The sequence below is a fragment of the Parus major genome, chromosome 4, assembly GCF_001522545.3.
Source record: "Parus major isolate Abel chromosome 4, Parus_major1.1, whole genome shotgun sequence".
NCBI lineage: Eukaryota > Metazoa > Chordata > Aves > Passeriformes > Paridae > Parus > Parus major.
In genome coordinates, this window is record NC_031771.1 from 10,567,286 (window position 1) to 10,582,814 (window position 15,529).

At 37.3% G+C, this 15,529-nt stretch overlaps 1 protein-coding gene across 5 annotated transcripts in view; it reads left to right on the plus strand.

Annotated features, from left to right (window-relative positions):
- Positions 1-15,529, plus strand: part of LRBA (LPS responsive beige-like anchor protein) — a 367,896-nt gene that overhangs the window by 115,790 nt on the left and 236,577 nt on the right. For all 5 annotated transcript variants that reach the window (XM_033513748.1, XM_015624023.2, XM_015624025.2 and 2 more), the window contains 2 exons: positions 1,034-1,098; positions 12,459-12,567. In XM_033513748.1, coding sequence (XP_033369639.1) covers positions 1,034-1,098; positions 12,459-12,567 — 174 coding nt within the window. The remainder of the gene's footprint in view (positions 1-1,033; positions 1,099-12,458; positions 12,568-15,529) is intronic.

A 15,529-nucleotide genomic window follows, 5' to 3' on the forward strand; every position in this document is an offset into this window, starting at 1 on the left:
GATAATCAGTAGGATTATTATTTCATGGAACAAAGAGTAAAAAGTCAAGGAATTTGATGTGGAAAAAGCACATTAAACTTATCTGTCTGCTGCAGAATCAGTCTTCTGTATTAGATTAGAAGAGTTGAAGAGTTTAAATCAAGAGCTGTATTTGTTCTATCTATTTGCACGTACATTTTCCCCAAAAGATGAGATACACACGTTTACTGCTCTGATTTTTAACAAGGTTAACTTGTTTCTATGTAGTCTAGGATTAAAAAATATACTTTGTTTTTTAACTAATTTTGTTTTCTTCTCATCTTTCAAATGAGGTCAGCAAGCCCCAGTGATGGGTCATCTGAGTTGGTTGCTTTCCCCCATATCTCTTGTGGGGTTCAGGCAAAACCCACCTACATGTTTAAGAGGTGTAGAATTTTGCTTAATTCAAGGTTCAGCTGGATTTAAGGAATGTGCAGTGCATGTTTGTGTACCATTTGCATTTCAGTGTGTTAAAAATGTTACATTTTTCTAAAACAGTGTGTGTTAATGGTGCAGTATTTGGATTGTTAACAGATTTTTTTTTTTAAGTGAGAAGACATGACTATGTGATGCTGAAGTGAGGATTATTATTAGGAAGTGTGTCTACTAGGCTTTAAACTACAAGAGAACTTCGTGTCTAAGGAATAAGCCTTGCCTTAATGTGAAACAGTTTCTAGCACTATCATGGTTTAATAAGGCAAAAAGCATCCATGAACCAGAGCAAGTTCAGGGTTATTACGTGACATAACAAAAGAAAATGATGGAATCCTTTGTGGAATGTTTTTGGATTTTCTTCTCCCCTTAATATGACCTTAAGTAAATGATGCTGCCCTATTCCTTCATGCTGTCATTCATTGCTTCCTGATCAGCACACAATTAATACTTTGTGTGTTGGCTGATGGTGCTGTAAGTTGCTAGAGCTGAAAAGAAAGTGTGCAATTTTGTCTCTGAAAATGCCTCTTCCAAGTTTTGTTTTTATACAACTATTTTTCTCTTCTTTTTTGTCTTTACCCAGGAGTGGCAAAACTCTATACAGAAAAATGCTGGCCTGGCCTTTATTGAGCTTGTCAATGAAGGAAGGTAAGTCACAACATTTGATAGCACCTCTGCTATCATGCCTTAGCCTTCAGGGAGTTCTGTGCCTTGAAACTTTTTAAAAATAATGTTTCTTCTTCCTTTTTGTGTAATTTTCTTTGAGTTTTACGAGCATGGTTTCATGGTCTTTATTACTTCGGTTCAGTTCTAATTCTGAATATGGGATTTTGCAGAATCTTAATGCTCTTAAGTTTCATTAAATACTTTGCTTATCTGTGTGTCATGGATTTTCTTTCTTCCAGTCCTTGTGTACTGGTTAATGTTAAAACTATAATTTGTATTCAGCTAATCTCTTGAGAAAGGGAATTTATATTTGAAAGACATTACTGCTAGGAATTGTAAGATAAGCCTCTGCCGCAAAAATTAGATTCCAGTTTGCTCATTTTTTTCTGACCTATCTCTTAAACTACAAAGGAGGAGAGTCCCTCTAAGGGAAAAAAACCTCTTAATATTACCAATTAGTTTAATGTTCTATCCGTAACTTTATATGTATATTATTGGAACTTATAGAAAATGACAGAGCAGGTGATGAGGCCATGCTCTTTGACTTGCAGTCAGTGTTCAGAACCATCAATATTTTCTTCATTACAAATTGATTGTTGAGGCAGACTAAGTGCAATATTTATTGGAAGGATATTTTTAAAGATTAATTAACAAGTGACCTAAGGTGTATTATAAGAAATACCATTTATTTAAATGTAACTTCTGTTAGTGAGTAGCTTCAGCTAGTAGGAATCTAAATAGAAAATAAATTTTACATGACTAGCACAGCTTCTGAACTAAAACCAGAATAATTTATCATGTAAATTAATATGCTATATAAATATCTGTTTATCCTTGTAGGAATGGAGAAAATGGCTATTTGAGATTTTTTTTCCTTGAGATATACATGTTCTCAAGATACATAAAAATAATGGCCATTTTAATGGGTTTTAATGGTTGCATTTCAGTTTATGGTAGGGGAAACACCATTCTGAGGCAGCAAAAACATTTTGCTACTAGTCTTGATCCCAAGGGCCAAGGTAAAGTAACAAGGGTGTTCAGTTACAGTGTTAAGATCTAGCCTATAGTTGTTTCCTATTATGTGAGGCTGACCTGTCTTGACCTTACTTACAAAATGTCTGCTATAAATTTGGCCCTTGATTAATGTTTTATTAGCATAGATAACATAGAGATCCCACACACATGTAAACCACAATGTAAGGTTCATCTGTGTAAGTTGATTATCATGGACAAATCAGTTGCTGAGACTGAGCTGTGCCTGGCAGTCACCCAGTAGCTATTCAGCTTGTCCAGGTCAAGCTTTCTCTCAGTAAACTGTTTGGAATTGACTATTTTCTCTTCAAAACATGCAGTGCCCATCACAGACAGATGGAATCACTCCCCCACCTCTATAAACAACATCAATAACTGAGAGTCTAGCCTGAGCCAGAGTGGTTGTCTCAGGGACAAATGATCCCTTGAAGACTGGGAAGTGTGGTTTTGGTTAGCAGAAAATGTCTGTGTAATTGTTACTTCATTTCATTTCTGACGTGTATCAGAGTTGGGTTTTCTTATAGTTTAGTTTGTTGGTTTTTTTTTAAAGTGGGAACATAACATTCATTATGGTGAAGAGGAGAGGGGATTAATTTCTTAAAAATGGCTCCTTTTATCTGTCTCCATTTTCTTCCATTGCTGTTCATTGGAGCCTTTATAGTTACTGCTGAATTTGTGGTGCTTTGTGGCTTTTCAGCATTCACTAAAGTTAAACTATTATCCCTCAAATGATAGGAACTATATTCCAGAACTACTATTTCCTTCTCTTTATGCAGTTTGCATATTATTTTTTCTTGCACATATGCTAACACTTGAACTAAAACATCTCAGACCTTGTATTTTATTCTATTTGCTATTTTTTGGTGTATTTTTGCCATAGCATTATAGTCTTGGAAACTCCAAAAGCTGAAGTTTAATTGATACTTAAGAAATTATCTGAATGATACTGATTTAGACTTTAGCTGCATAATTATATAATAAAATCTGAATTTTAAGTTGTCTCTACAAGCGTGCTAGAAAATATGTTAAGGTACTTGTAGAAAGGACAGAACTGGTTTAGCACATAGGGAAAGTTGTCTGTAGGGCACCGTGACATGAGAATTAGAATAAATAAAATCAAGGACTGGAAGAAGTGCCTAGAATTTGTGGAATCACAGAATTGCTCTTGCCTTGGTGGGGGGAATTTGGTCACCCTATAATCTTTGTAAACCAGAGTTTTATTCCCGGTGTTTATTACTAGATTTTTTTTACTAATGATGCAATAGGATATTCCAGGTTGAGGTGTGTTCTGCTGTTTGTTTTTTTTTAGCAAATAAGATGACTGAAAAATCTTTCTGGAAGAAGTCTAGAAGGGGAGATGTAAATCTTTTCTTCTACTTGCTTTCAAATGTATTTTTGGCTTTTATGTGAAAGGTATGAATGTACCTCTCTCTCTCATAGCAGTTGGAAGTTTTATGTTTAGGCTTGCCATGTTTTGGCTAGGATTCCCTGGACAGAAATATGTGCAGAAAGTTTGCCTCTGGGACCCGTAACATCTGCAGTGTGTGTGCTGCATTCAGAATGTGTTGGTTTGAATTTCTTCATGTTCATAAGTATTCCACAGAAGAGTTGCTCCCTGCCTTTCCAGCTTGATCACACCCTCTTTATGTTTAGAACAGTATTAATTAGTTGGTGCTCAGTGAAATTTTGAGTCTTGAACTGCAAGATCTTTAAACAGGAGCCTGGTATGTGGGAATATGGAACTGTAAACCTGTCTAAAACTGAATACACAACTGAAGTCTTGAAGTCCAGGTTATATGCATAGTAAAAAGAAAAAAGCCAGCGTAGAAATCCAGGAAGTTACAGAATGTAAATGAAAAGGTAAAGGAGCAGGTATTTGGAGAATAACATCTTTCTGTGCAGTAAAAGACATATAAGTTTCAATACAGTGCTACATTTAACATTAATCTGGTTTTAATAAAAAAGTAGCAAGTATTGTTCTCTGTTATTGTAGTGTCTGGGAACACTATTAATGCTTTTTGAAACCTTGTTAAAAAGGTGCCTATACCCATGGTTCCTGCAGGTACTGAGCCATCTGTGCAGCAGAAGGATAGGTTGTGAAATGTTTTCCTTAGCCTGCTGAACTTCTGTCAGTCTGGATTTCATTCTTTGTGCCTGCCTTTCACCTTTGGGTCCTCCTTTAGGGAGAGTCTGTTTTGGAGCCTGAACCCGAGAACCTACTGGTGAGGGAATTTTTTCACCAGAACTATATCCTTTAGGTGGGATCTAGTTCACTGCCATGGCCAGCCCTCTCCTTCAGAGACTTCTGAGTTGCCCAGACTGGTTTTTATTTTGCACCCTGGAACTAATTATGTTTCCTCCTTAAGCAGAAGATGGTGGAGCTATTATTTATGAACTAGAACAAGCGCAGCTTTGTTTTATTTCCTTGCATGTACAAATGCCTCTTTTGCTAGAGCCTGATTTCCTGTACTTGACTAGTTAGCGAGCAGCTCTTGTGTTCTCTGAAGGTTAAAACTCTCTGCTGTCGCTGTAATTCATTAGCACAATTTAGTGTGAAGCATCTCTTATGCTGGATCTTGTTTTCTGTATCAGCTAGGGCACTAACAAACGTACTTGAGCTCGAGACCAGGCATGACAGTTATTATCCCCTTTGGGGTGATAATGGGTTTGGCATGGCAGGGGTTGAGAGATCAGTCTCCTAAGCATGCTGCAGCAATTATTCTTTCCAATTTTCAGTTGAAGAGACTCTTGAAGATGCTTAATTTTAATTTTTCTCAAGCACAGTTTTCTTGGCCATTTGAAGAATTGTAGAACAATGTTCTATGCTTACATTTTTATACACTTGTAAATGAATATTCACTAAAAAAATGTGACAAAATGTTTGGTTTAAAGACAATCTCATTAAAGCTGCAGAATATATGTATACTTCCTATCCTTACCTTTGCTTTTTCAATCCTTATCTAAACAAGGCAACCCAAAGTATAAGGATTCACAAGTGTATCCATGTTTGTTTTTCTGTACCTTTTTTTTTATTGCCACGTTCTTTGTTGTCTAATGAGGAATGAAATCTAATCAAAATTCTCCCCTGTATATCAGAGCATTTTCTAATGTGTCTTCCAGTGTAGTTGTAAACAGTTTTGTTTATTTTTCTTTTCCCAGAGGAAACTTTCAAGGGATTTTGTGCTCCCTTGTATTTAAAATTATTATTTTTGAGGTACTATAACCTTCTATTAAAAATATTTGTTGGAATTGCACAATCAATTCAAAAGTTACTGGGAGAAGAAGGAAGACAAACATAATGCAAATTTAATATCCTCAGGAACTAAAAACTCCATCAGCAAACTGAAAAGAAGTCTGAAAGCTCTCCAGAAACAACCAAATGCAGCTGATATTATTCTCTCAGTGCATAAGATCTAACAGTATAAGATCTGGAATGCTGTAATCATCTATATTTCTGTAGCTGGCGGGGGGGGGGTGTGGGGAGGAATTTAAGAGCTGTACTAACAAAATTTAAACATACATCACCTTCTGTTCCTTGTCTTAAATTGTATGTATTGCTTTTGACTAATCATGGATGCAAATATTTTTAATATTGAAATACTTGGCAATCAAGCTGGCTGGCCAATTACTTGGATGCTTTCTGAATGGAAAATAGGGGACAGATGTAGGCTGCCCCATTCAATTGTCTCTCACTTGCAGTGCTGCGGTCACTCTCAAGGAATGAATGTTGGAGGGTTGTGTTGCCATAGGAGTAACTACTGTGATGGAAATGTGATGGAAATATATTTAGAAAAATACAGCTATTAATGAAAAAATGGATGATAACTGACAGACTTTGTGCATAATTGACCAAAAAAGGCTCAGGAGAAAAATGATAAATGCAGCCAGGTCCAAAGTAGAATTGATTACTGCCAGTCTGCTCCCTTTGCTGCAGCCTCTTTGTCCTGAGGTTCTGATGACATAGAACCTGCACCTCTGTAAAAGAGATTTTTGGTAGTTTCTTTTCTGAGTCTTGACGTTATTGTTTTGGTTTGCTTACAAAAAAAAGCAGCTTTGTTAATATGTGAATAAGAATACATAAGATCATTAGGGTAGACATAAAACAGCATTATAAATGTGCTGAAAATTAGGGATTGTAGCCTGGATGTGTTTCAGAGGTGGGTAAGTTGACTTGAGTGGGGTCCTTAATGCCACCTAATTTTTTTTTGTGTGCATGTTTATGCACTAAGGTATGGTGTGATGTACACAACCATTTTAAAAAAAGTTTCTTTATTTCATTGAGTTGAAGGGTATGTGTGTGACAAAGGTAGGTTTGGCTTGTGAGAATACCCAGTTTGCTGGGTGAATGCAGAAGGAAATTCATAAACCACTTTTTAGTTCCTGGGAGTTCTGAAATTTTTTTTAATGCAGGAAATTTTTGATAACATCTGTTTTTGAAGAAATAAATAATTGCAAGAGTAACAAGAAGGTATCTGTGCTATATTGTGTGTGCATACATGTACTGTACTATTGTTATCTGATGGGACATTTTCAGAAATCATCTCTCACAGTACTTTGCAGTGGCTCTGGAATGTGAGCACAACAGTTTTCAATGGACTCTTAACATGTCCTAAGAGGCCATCCTAGATAGAAAATATTGGACTGGTGCATCCCTGCCTCATCTGTGTTTTCAAAGTTTTTCATTTAATGAATTTAATTTTCACAGTGTTTCATTTAATGCTAATACGTGTCCAAGTGAGCATTTTGAGTCTGAACAGCTTTGAGGCTCTGGTTTTTTGGTGGTTTTGTTTTTTGTTTTGTTTGGTTGTTTTTTTGTTTCCTATTTTAAGTCAATAATTTTGTTCAGACTTCAGTTTTTAAGAGTTTATGAACCAGCTATATGTTTTGAGAATTCAATAGGGTATCTGTAAATTATCTGTGTTCCACAAAGCAATTGTAAAGTGCCATTGCAACAGTAATTCCAGCACTTAGCAGTCAGATCCCATCAAAGTCCATGTAGGCAGAGCATCTTCTACATGCTGGATTTATGAGGAAGGAGTGCAAGTAGGAGAGGTTACCTTGGTTGGCTGTCTCAGAATTCTCTGTTGTGGAGCACTTAGAACTTACAGTCTCTCCCTCCTGTACTTTGTAATGTATTTGTGCCTAAACAGCTGCTGTCAGTGTTACCTAAGAAGCATTTTTAAACTTTGACCAAAACTGATAATTGTTACACATCAGTAATACTAACCCAGAATTTGTTAATCTCACTTGTTTTTGCTTTGCACATAGTTTTCTGTTTATTTTTTTGCCTCTTGTACCTCTTAATTTTTGCTTGTTGTAAGGAGAAGCTTGACTTTTTTACCTCTCATCTAAGCATTCAGCAGCCAGAAATCAGAGGAAGACTTTTAATTCTGTGTGTCATAGTTTTCCAACATAACAATGCAAATCAGTCTATCTCATGTATTTGGCTGGAACTCCTTCTCTCCGTGGTTTAGCACTTCATTCCTGACCCAGCAAAATATGCAAGAATATATTTAACTTCCAGCATGGAATCTATCCCCTTGCTTGTTTTTACTAGGCTGCTCATCTTTTCGAAGTTAAGCATGTGTTATAAAACATTTTGGAAAAAAAGTCTGTCTGAGACTTTGAGTCTGGTGTGTGTGCACTGCAAGCTGTAGAGTGGCCCCAATATCCAAAGTCTTTGCATTCATAGATAATGTCTAACTTCTACACTATGTGTCCACCCACATTCTTCTTGTATTAAGATCAGGAAAATAATAATTCAATAGCATGTCATAAATAGAAACAAATGAGAAGAGAATCTATCAGGAAGGTGGAGTGTAAATCAGAACATTAAACAGAATTTTGATGTTGAATAGTACCGAAAAAAATTAGCAGATATGAGATTATATAAGGCAAGCATGGTCCATGGATCTTCATATGGAGATTATGAAGCATCAGCAAGAAGGAAATTACTAGATTTGAGATTATCTTTAAGCTTGGGTGTGCATACTTTGAAAAAGACAAAAAATTCAATCTGTTTACTCAGAGAAAGAAAATGTGTCCTTTTGCTGTAAGAAAAAGTATTTAATGTGTTTTAGATGAAATTTGTATTTAACTGAAAAAGAACTAATGTAATTTAGGTTCTGGGCAAAAAAAACAGGATTAAAGCACACAAATAGTTAGGGAAATTGTTTGTTTTGTGTTTGTTTTACTTGACAGTAATTGCCTTATTATAAAACTACTTTTTGGGAGTGTAAAATACCTTTATCATCTGGCACAGGTTTCCCAGAGCAGCTGTGGATGCTTCATCCCTGGAAGTGTTCAAAGCCAGGCTGGATGGGGCTCTGAGCAACCTGGTCTAGTGGAAGGTGTCTCTGTCCATGGCAGGGGTTTGGAGATTGTTCTTAAGATCCCTTCCAACTGTAACCAACTTATGATTCTATAAACTTCAAGCCTTAAAAAAAAGAGGCTTCTTTCTGGAAACTCTCCTACAGTGCAAACAGAAGGTAGAGACTTGATGGAGGAAATGAAATAGTTTTCAGGAAGATATTCATGATCAATTTGTGTGGGAGGCCAGAGCAGGAACTAGCAAAGACCATTATGATCCTTTAAATCCATGAAGTGCCACTTAGTGTCTTAGTGAAGAGAATTAGATGTTTCTAAACATTTTTTTCCCTAGAAGGAAGTGTTTGTCCCTCAAATTTACCTGCTCTAGGTAATTCAGTTTATAGGCTCTCCCACATGTACAAAATGTGTTGTGTGTAGTTTGGAGTTGAGCTAATCCTTCAGCAAGAGCCACATTCCTGTCCTTGCCTCAGCAGTGGTCTGCTTGCCTGGGAACAGTTGTTTTATTGAGAGCAGTGAGCTACACATAACAAATTTCTGTTCAACATTTTGTTTCCCTTAAATGGAAAACTAGCAGCTGCCAAGGTTCCCAAAACTTGTGTTTAGTAGGTGATTAAAACTTCATTTTAAACATATAAGCGGAGGTGTGTTCATTTATACAGGTGCTGTGAGCTCATGCTTGCCTTTGATTTTCAATGATAGCTACAGACTCCTCTATTATATCATGCCATCATTACATTTATGTAAAGATATATATATTTATTTTTGTGAAATTCCATACTTAAGTGCTAAATTCAAAATAGAAATCTGAGTGGTATGCCATTTATGTGGGTACTGTTTTCATAAAGGAACTCCAGACTGCTCTAGATGATAATGCAACTTGAATTGTTTGTTATAGGAAAGCTAATTCAGGCATATGCGATGTTTGGAAAAGGTTGAACTGAAAAGAAAGATTAAATTTTAAAAGCTCTTAAATAAACTAAACTAAAAAAAAAAATATAAAAAATTGTGTTTCAGTTTCATCTACCTGGCCTTACCCCTGTGTGGAGTATCATAGAGAAAGTGAGGAAAGTATGTGGAGTATAAGGAGAGCTGGGGGTGACAGAAGAGACAACTGATGCATGAGAGACAAAGCTCTTCCTGGAACTTGAAGTGTATTTGTTTTCACTAGTACACTTCTGGTCTGTTTGAACAATGTTGTTCTTGTGTGAGGGAATGCAGTTCTTTGCTTTGTTTGGAACACATGCATAATTTCTGGATGTGTATATCAGGTGCTGGGCTGCTTACTGGTTATGTTTGGTCGATAAAAAGGAAAACCATGTTGTAAAGTGTTAAAACAGTTATTATATAGGGTGATTTCCTAAACAGATTTAAGAAAAGTGGGACTCAGAGGGCATAATTAGTGTTAGATTTAAAGTAGACCTTTTAGAGGACAGCTGGTATTTTTCAAAGTCCATTCAAGCTAGCAGAGGATACTGTTATTGACAAACTCAGGGAATAGAATGGAATACTGTCCGACTGTGTTGCGTGCAACTTGCAATATATGATATTCGAGTACATGAGCATTTATGATCCCATTAGTTTTTTTTAACAGTTCTTAGTTCAATAAAAAAAGTTTATTTAAATGCTTATGTGTCAGATTTGAGTGTGCTACTGGAGATCACAGAGAAAGAGTCACTTGGAATCTGCCCAGACTATGCAATTGCTTACACAGTTTCTTGTTGCTGGTTTGTCACTAATGCATGCTGATAAATGGGCAGAATTGTATGCTTGTTACTCAACAGCTACATCTATTCTAGCAGTGACTAAATATAGAAAAAAATAAAAGGAATTGTAGTGTGGCTTCAAACTAGCGGCTTTTGTACAAGCCTCCCCAAACAGAAGGTGATGTCATGCCTCAAACAGTGAATTGTGCATATTCCTTATTTCAAGACTTGTTCTATGGGGAGAGACTAATCCACCAACTTGGCTGGTTCCTGAGCTGATGGCCTCGTGGCTGCTGTGCTGCAGTTTTCTGAGCCTTGGAATGAGAGGGGCAGTGAACAATGAGCTTCAGGTGTTCTTCTGCCTCTGGATTTCTTCTCATAGGAGCAGGCATGTGACCTGCAAATTGTCCTGCAAGCGTGGCATTCTGAAAGCATAGCAAAAGAGACAGCAGAGCATCACTCTTTCCAACATACAGTAAGAGACAGGTGGAGTCTTATTTCAGATAAATAAGTTATCAGGGTTAAAATTAATATTGGATGCATTAGAAGACATCCTGCATAATAAATCCTGTGGTTGTAAGGAAAGCCTTTCAGTGCACTCTGAACTTGTTGAAATGTACTTCAGTTTATATGTGCAAGGAAAGCAAGCGATTTTATGTTCTGCTACTCCTTTTTCTACAACTGGATGCCTTACCAAAAAAAAAAAAAAAAAAAGGTTAAATAACAGATGTTTTAAAGAATTAATGAGTAGAGCATGTCATGGATTTATCTGGTGTATCTTTGAGTGATCCTGTGCAAATGTGCGCCTTCTAAAACTGTGGCTTCTGTATAGCCAGTTTCAACTTTATGAATGTCTTGGTTTGGAAGACAGGTGTCTGCTAGGGAGGTCAGGAGCCTCCCTTGGAATGAAAGAATGTAGACCTCCTCCCTCTGAATTATTATAAATTTGAAATCAAGGGGCTTTCAGGCAGAGATCTGGGGATAGGAATAACAGTTCTTTAATAGTGTGTATAACCAGGCAAACAAACAACAATAACTACAGCGTTACCAAGAAAACAGAACCAGGGGCCCCGGGACAGCTTTCTCGGCTGAGATGGGATGGAGGAGAGGCTTTGTTTTCACAAACCCCTCGGGCAGTCAGTCCCGGTGCTCCTGCAGGGCTCCGAGGAACAGTCGGCTGGAACAGCAGGGATGAGCTGAGATCCTGGGCCGGTGGCTGAGGTGTATCAGCAGCTCCGCGGTGGAGGCTGGCACTGCCACACGTCCCGGCAGGACAGGGGGTGCGAGGCCGCCAGCAAAGAGGGGAGAAGGAGAAGAAGCAGAAGCAGCAGCTCCGTCTGGGTGATGGTGAATTCCCTTCTCCCAGCCGCAACAGCTCCCTTTGAGTGTTCTGCTCTGAAGCTGAAGAAACCAGCCAGCCCCCAGCTGCCCCCTCCTCCCTGGGCCCAGCCAAACTCTTTGTGTTTTTCAAGCACCCACGAAGTACCAGGAACCCGGTTTTCCCTGCCACTGATGGGTAAAAATTCCATAGGTGAGACAGAACAAAAGGACGGACACCTAACCCCCCAACAATGAATCCCAATGTAACTAATTAAAAAGGAAATGTTTTTAGTAACAATATGTGAACTCAGAGAATAATTGGGTTGTAATTCAATCTGTCAGCTCTACTGCCATTCAGGGTTTATTAAGGCCTCAGAAATCTCAGTTTGAATTACTGCTTTATTCTGTACATAACCTGGAACAATGTATATCTTAGCATTTCATTTGTGAGGCTGAGAATGTTTTATAATCCTGAAAATATTACTTAAATGTATTCTTACTGTAAAATTTCAATCTTGCATTTGGAGGGAAAACCATATCGCATTGTATTTCTTTAATATAGATTTTTCATCAATTGTGTTGGAGCTTTAACAGTAGATGTTTATTTACAAAAACTGCTTACTTTATATTGTGGTGGGTGTGAAAGATTTTTTTTTAATGTATCTCTATTTCACGTAAAACAAATTACTGTCTAGAGTGTTTACATTTTGTTTAATATTCACTTTAGTTTACTGTAGAAATACAACTTTAGTCATTGGCACAGAATTACCCTCCAGCCTTATTTATACTGTTTTCTTAGCACAATAAAGTCACTCATAAGAGCCCAACATATTTGCATATATATATATATATATATATATATATACACACACACACATACACACACACTGTATTTCCAGTTCTTTGTTTTTGGAATTCATTCTCTTAAGGCAGTTCTTAAATCTTCTTTGTCCTCAGGCTGCTGAGTCAAACTATGAAGGAGCATCTGGTACGAGTGGCTAATGAAGCAGAATTTATCCTGAGCAGACAGAGGGCAGAGGATATTAACCGCCATGCTGAATTTGAGGTAAGAAAGGAAATCTTGTTTCAAAAAAGCAAAACACAAAAGCATAACCATCTTATAGTTTAAGGATTTCAGGCTGGGATATGGACTTTGCAGGCCTCAGGCCTTTCTACTCTGAATGATGCTTTGCAGTTGTAGGGTGATTTGATAAGTTTGCCACCAGCTTTGATGGAAAAACAAGATGAGCGGAGCAGCTCAGAACTTGTTGAAGTGTGCACACTGTAGATTGTAAGAGAAAGACTTTTATCATACCAGTGCTACTCTTTTCCATTTAGCAAATTTCACTGTATGTGTTAAAGCTACTTAGCATCACAGTCAAGATACAGGTCTGAAAAAACCCACTTTGCTGAAGATAAGTGGCAACAGCCTGTGAAGTGCAAAATGAGAAATTGCTTTCCTTTTTCTTTTTGTATCATATGCTATTTAATCCCTCTTTAAACCCATTCTCCTTATTTATACATGCCTCAGTGTGGTTTAGTTATGTTTTCATATTTTCACCCCACTTAAGGGAATCTAAAGCAAAACGAGGGTCTCTGTTTTTGTAATAAACTTATATTACTTCTAACAAAAATGCAAGCCTGTTTTCTGAATCACTTTGGTCATACCTCCAATTTAGGATCTTGGTTACATTGCATATCAGCTTTCCCTGTGCTTTAATTATTGAGTAAATGAAAATTAAGCTAAATCTCTCTCAATTCACTAATATTCTACTTAAAGAATACTTTGTCTTTCTTCTGACATGTGATATTACTTGTGGTTTTGTTTTTAAAATGAGGCATTAAGAGATTGAAGGCACATTTGTGCTTAACGTATTTCTAAACTGTTTTCCTCTTAAATCTTTACTTGAAAAAATACTCCCTGAAGATGAAAGCATATTTGTCTTAGACAGTGCTTATGTTCTAAAGGTCATCTGGGTTGGCCCCAGGATTCAAGCTGTGCGTTGTCTAATAACATATCTGCAGTTCATCTAGAGCTAGTTACCCCCTCCTGCAAACAGAGATGTTGGAAGGTATCTACAGTACCGTTCTGCAGTGGTGAAATAGCAGGCATGTTTCATTTATTACATCAAGGGTTTGGCGACAGTCCTGTGGAGATGAAAAGTGCATCCTTTTACTCTGTTGCCTGATAATCACTGGACTGGGACATGCTTGACATCTTCTGCTCTGGATTTATGCAGAAGCTCCATGCATGACATGATGTTATTGATTAGAAGAACAGCCCACTTTTTTTCCTTCAGATGCAAACTATTCGCAAAGAGGGGTGTGTATATGTAGGAAATGTGAGAGAAATGAAGGGTTCTGTCATATAAATGCAGGCTTTCTGTGAATACAATTGTTCAGTGACAGCTGCACTCTTAGCCTTACTTCAGCCTCAAGATAGCTTTTATGGTATCTGGAATAAATTTAAACAGAGCATCAACTTACATTTTTAATATAGCTCTGACTTCTGCTGTTACAAGTCTCTGGGATGAGAGTTGGCTGATATTTTAGGCCAATGCTGGTTTGAATCTGTCCTGTCTTAGTGGTGGTGGCTCAAGAGGTTTAACTCATCAGGTGGAACTTAAATGGAAAATGGTGTACTCAAATATCAGCAGTCTGCTTAGTCTAGTTTAGTTTTGTTTCTGCGCTGGAAAACTGTGATCCAGCAAGACTTCTACAGGTGTAGAAATGGAGGATATGCAACTATTGGGTTCTACCAAAAGTATGAAGAATCTGATGTCTGTGGCAGACTTCAATCAGTGTTGTGTTCCTTTGTGGAAAGAGGAATTATTAGTCATAGCTGTCTGTGTCTGCAGACAATTAACAATCAGAAATTCTGGTGCACCATTTTCTGTCCGTGTCTTAAGATGTCATAGCTGAAGAAAGTGAGTAGAGGAATGATCCTATAAGGATCATTATGGAAAATTATGTATATGGACATGTGGGTTTGATAACATTAAAAAATGTTTTGTGCTTCTGGTAATTACTAGTTGCAGGTGATTTTAAGAAATGGATGGGATTGGCATGTGTGGTTCACATTAGAAGAAAGTTTTGCCCTCTGAGTGGTATGGAGAAAGGAGATGAGACTGGTTGATGAGGGATAAAGGCCCTCAGATGAGAAATAAGGAAAGAACTATTACCTGGTTTTTATTCAGACTTGCAAATCTGGTGTTTCACATTGCATGTGGAATAATCCATGTTAACACTAGGTCAGCAAGAAATCCAACCTCCAATTTTCTTTTTAAAGATCTTTAGTATGTTTACTGCTACTTGATTGTGATTCTCCATTTCTAAAAGTCATGATGAAGATGAGCCTTGCAATATCTGAGTGAGATTTTGAAGAGGTTTGCACTATACATGCGAGGACAGTTTAGAAGTAGAATGCAAATTGGATTTTACTTTTTAAAACTGAAGTCTGGTATTTGGAGCACATAGAGGCAGGAAAAGACAAGGGGAAATATAGTCAAGCTTCATAGTGAAGCTCTCTAGTTATGTATAATAGTATAGATTCAGTTATAAATGGGGTAAAGATGGTCTTTATAAGAGGAATTATAAGAGGAAACGCACTGCTGTGCTGAAAACTGCATCTTAGAAATGTGATGCAAGAAATTATTTGACAGGTGATAGTTTATAAGTTGCCAGGGTGCCACTCCTGTTTGGTTCTTAATTCATTGCAAGTACAGGAGAGATGTTTTATGTCCAGAAGTGGTTTGAGAAATGTCTACCTATCATTTTTTTCCCATACAGGAGGAGACAGAGAAGCAACAGCAAATGCAGCACATGTGAGCTTTGCTGTGTAATCTGAGGTTGGGCTTTGTTCTGTCTCTGTGTGGTGTGACCCTGAATTGGTAAAATGACGGAGAGGAACCTTTTCCATATAGTGGCATGGCCAAAAACATGGGAAAAGTCTCTGAAGCAAGGATAGTTTTGGTTTTGTTTTCTTTTTTTAGGCTTGTTTCAGTTTGTGCTGTAACTTTGGATATGCA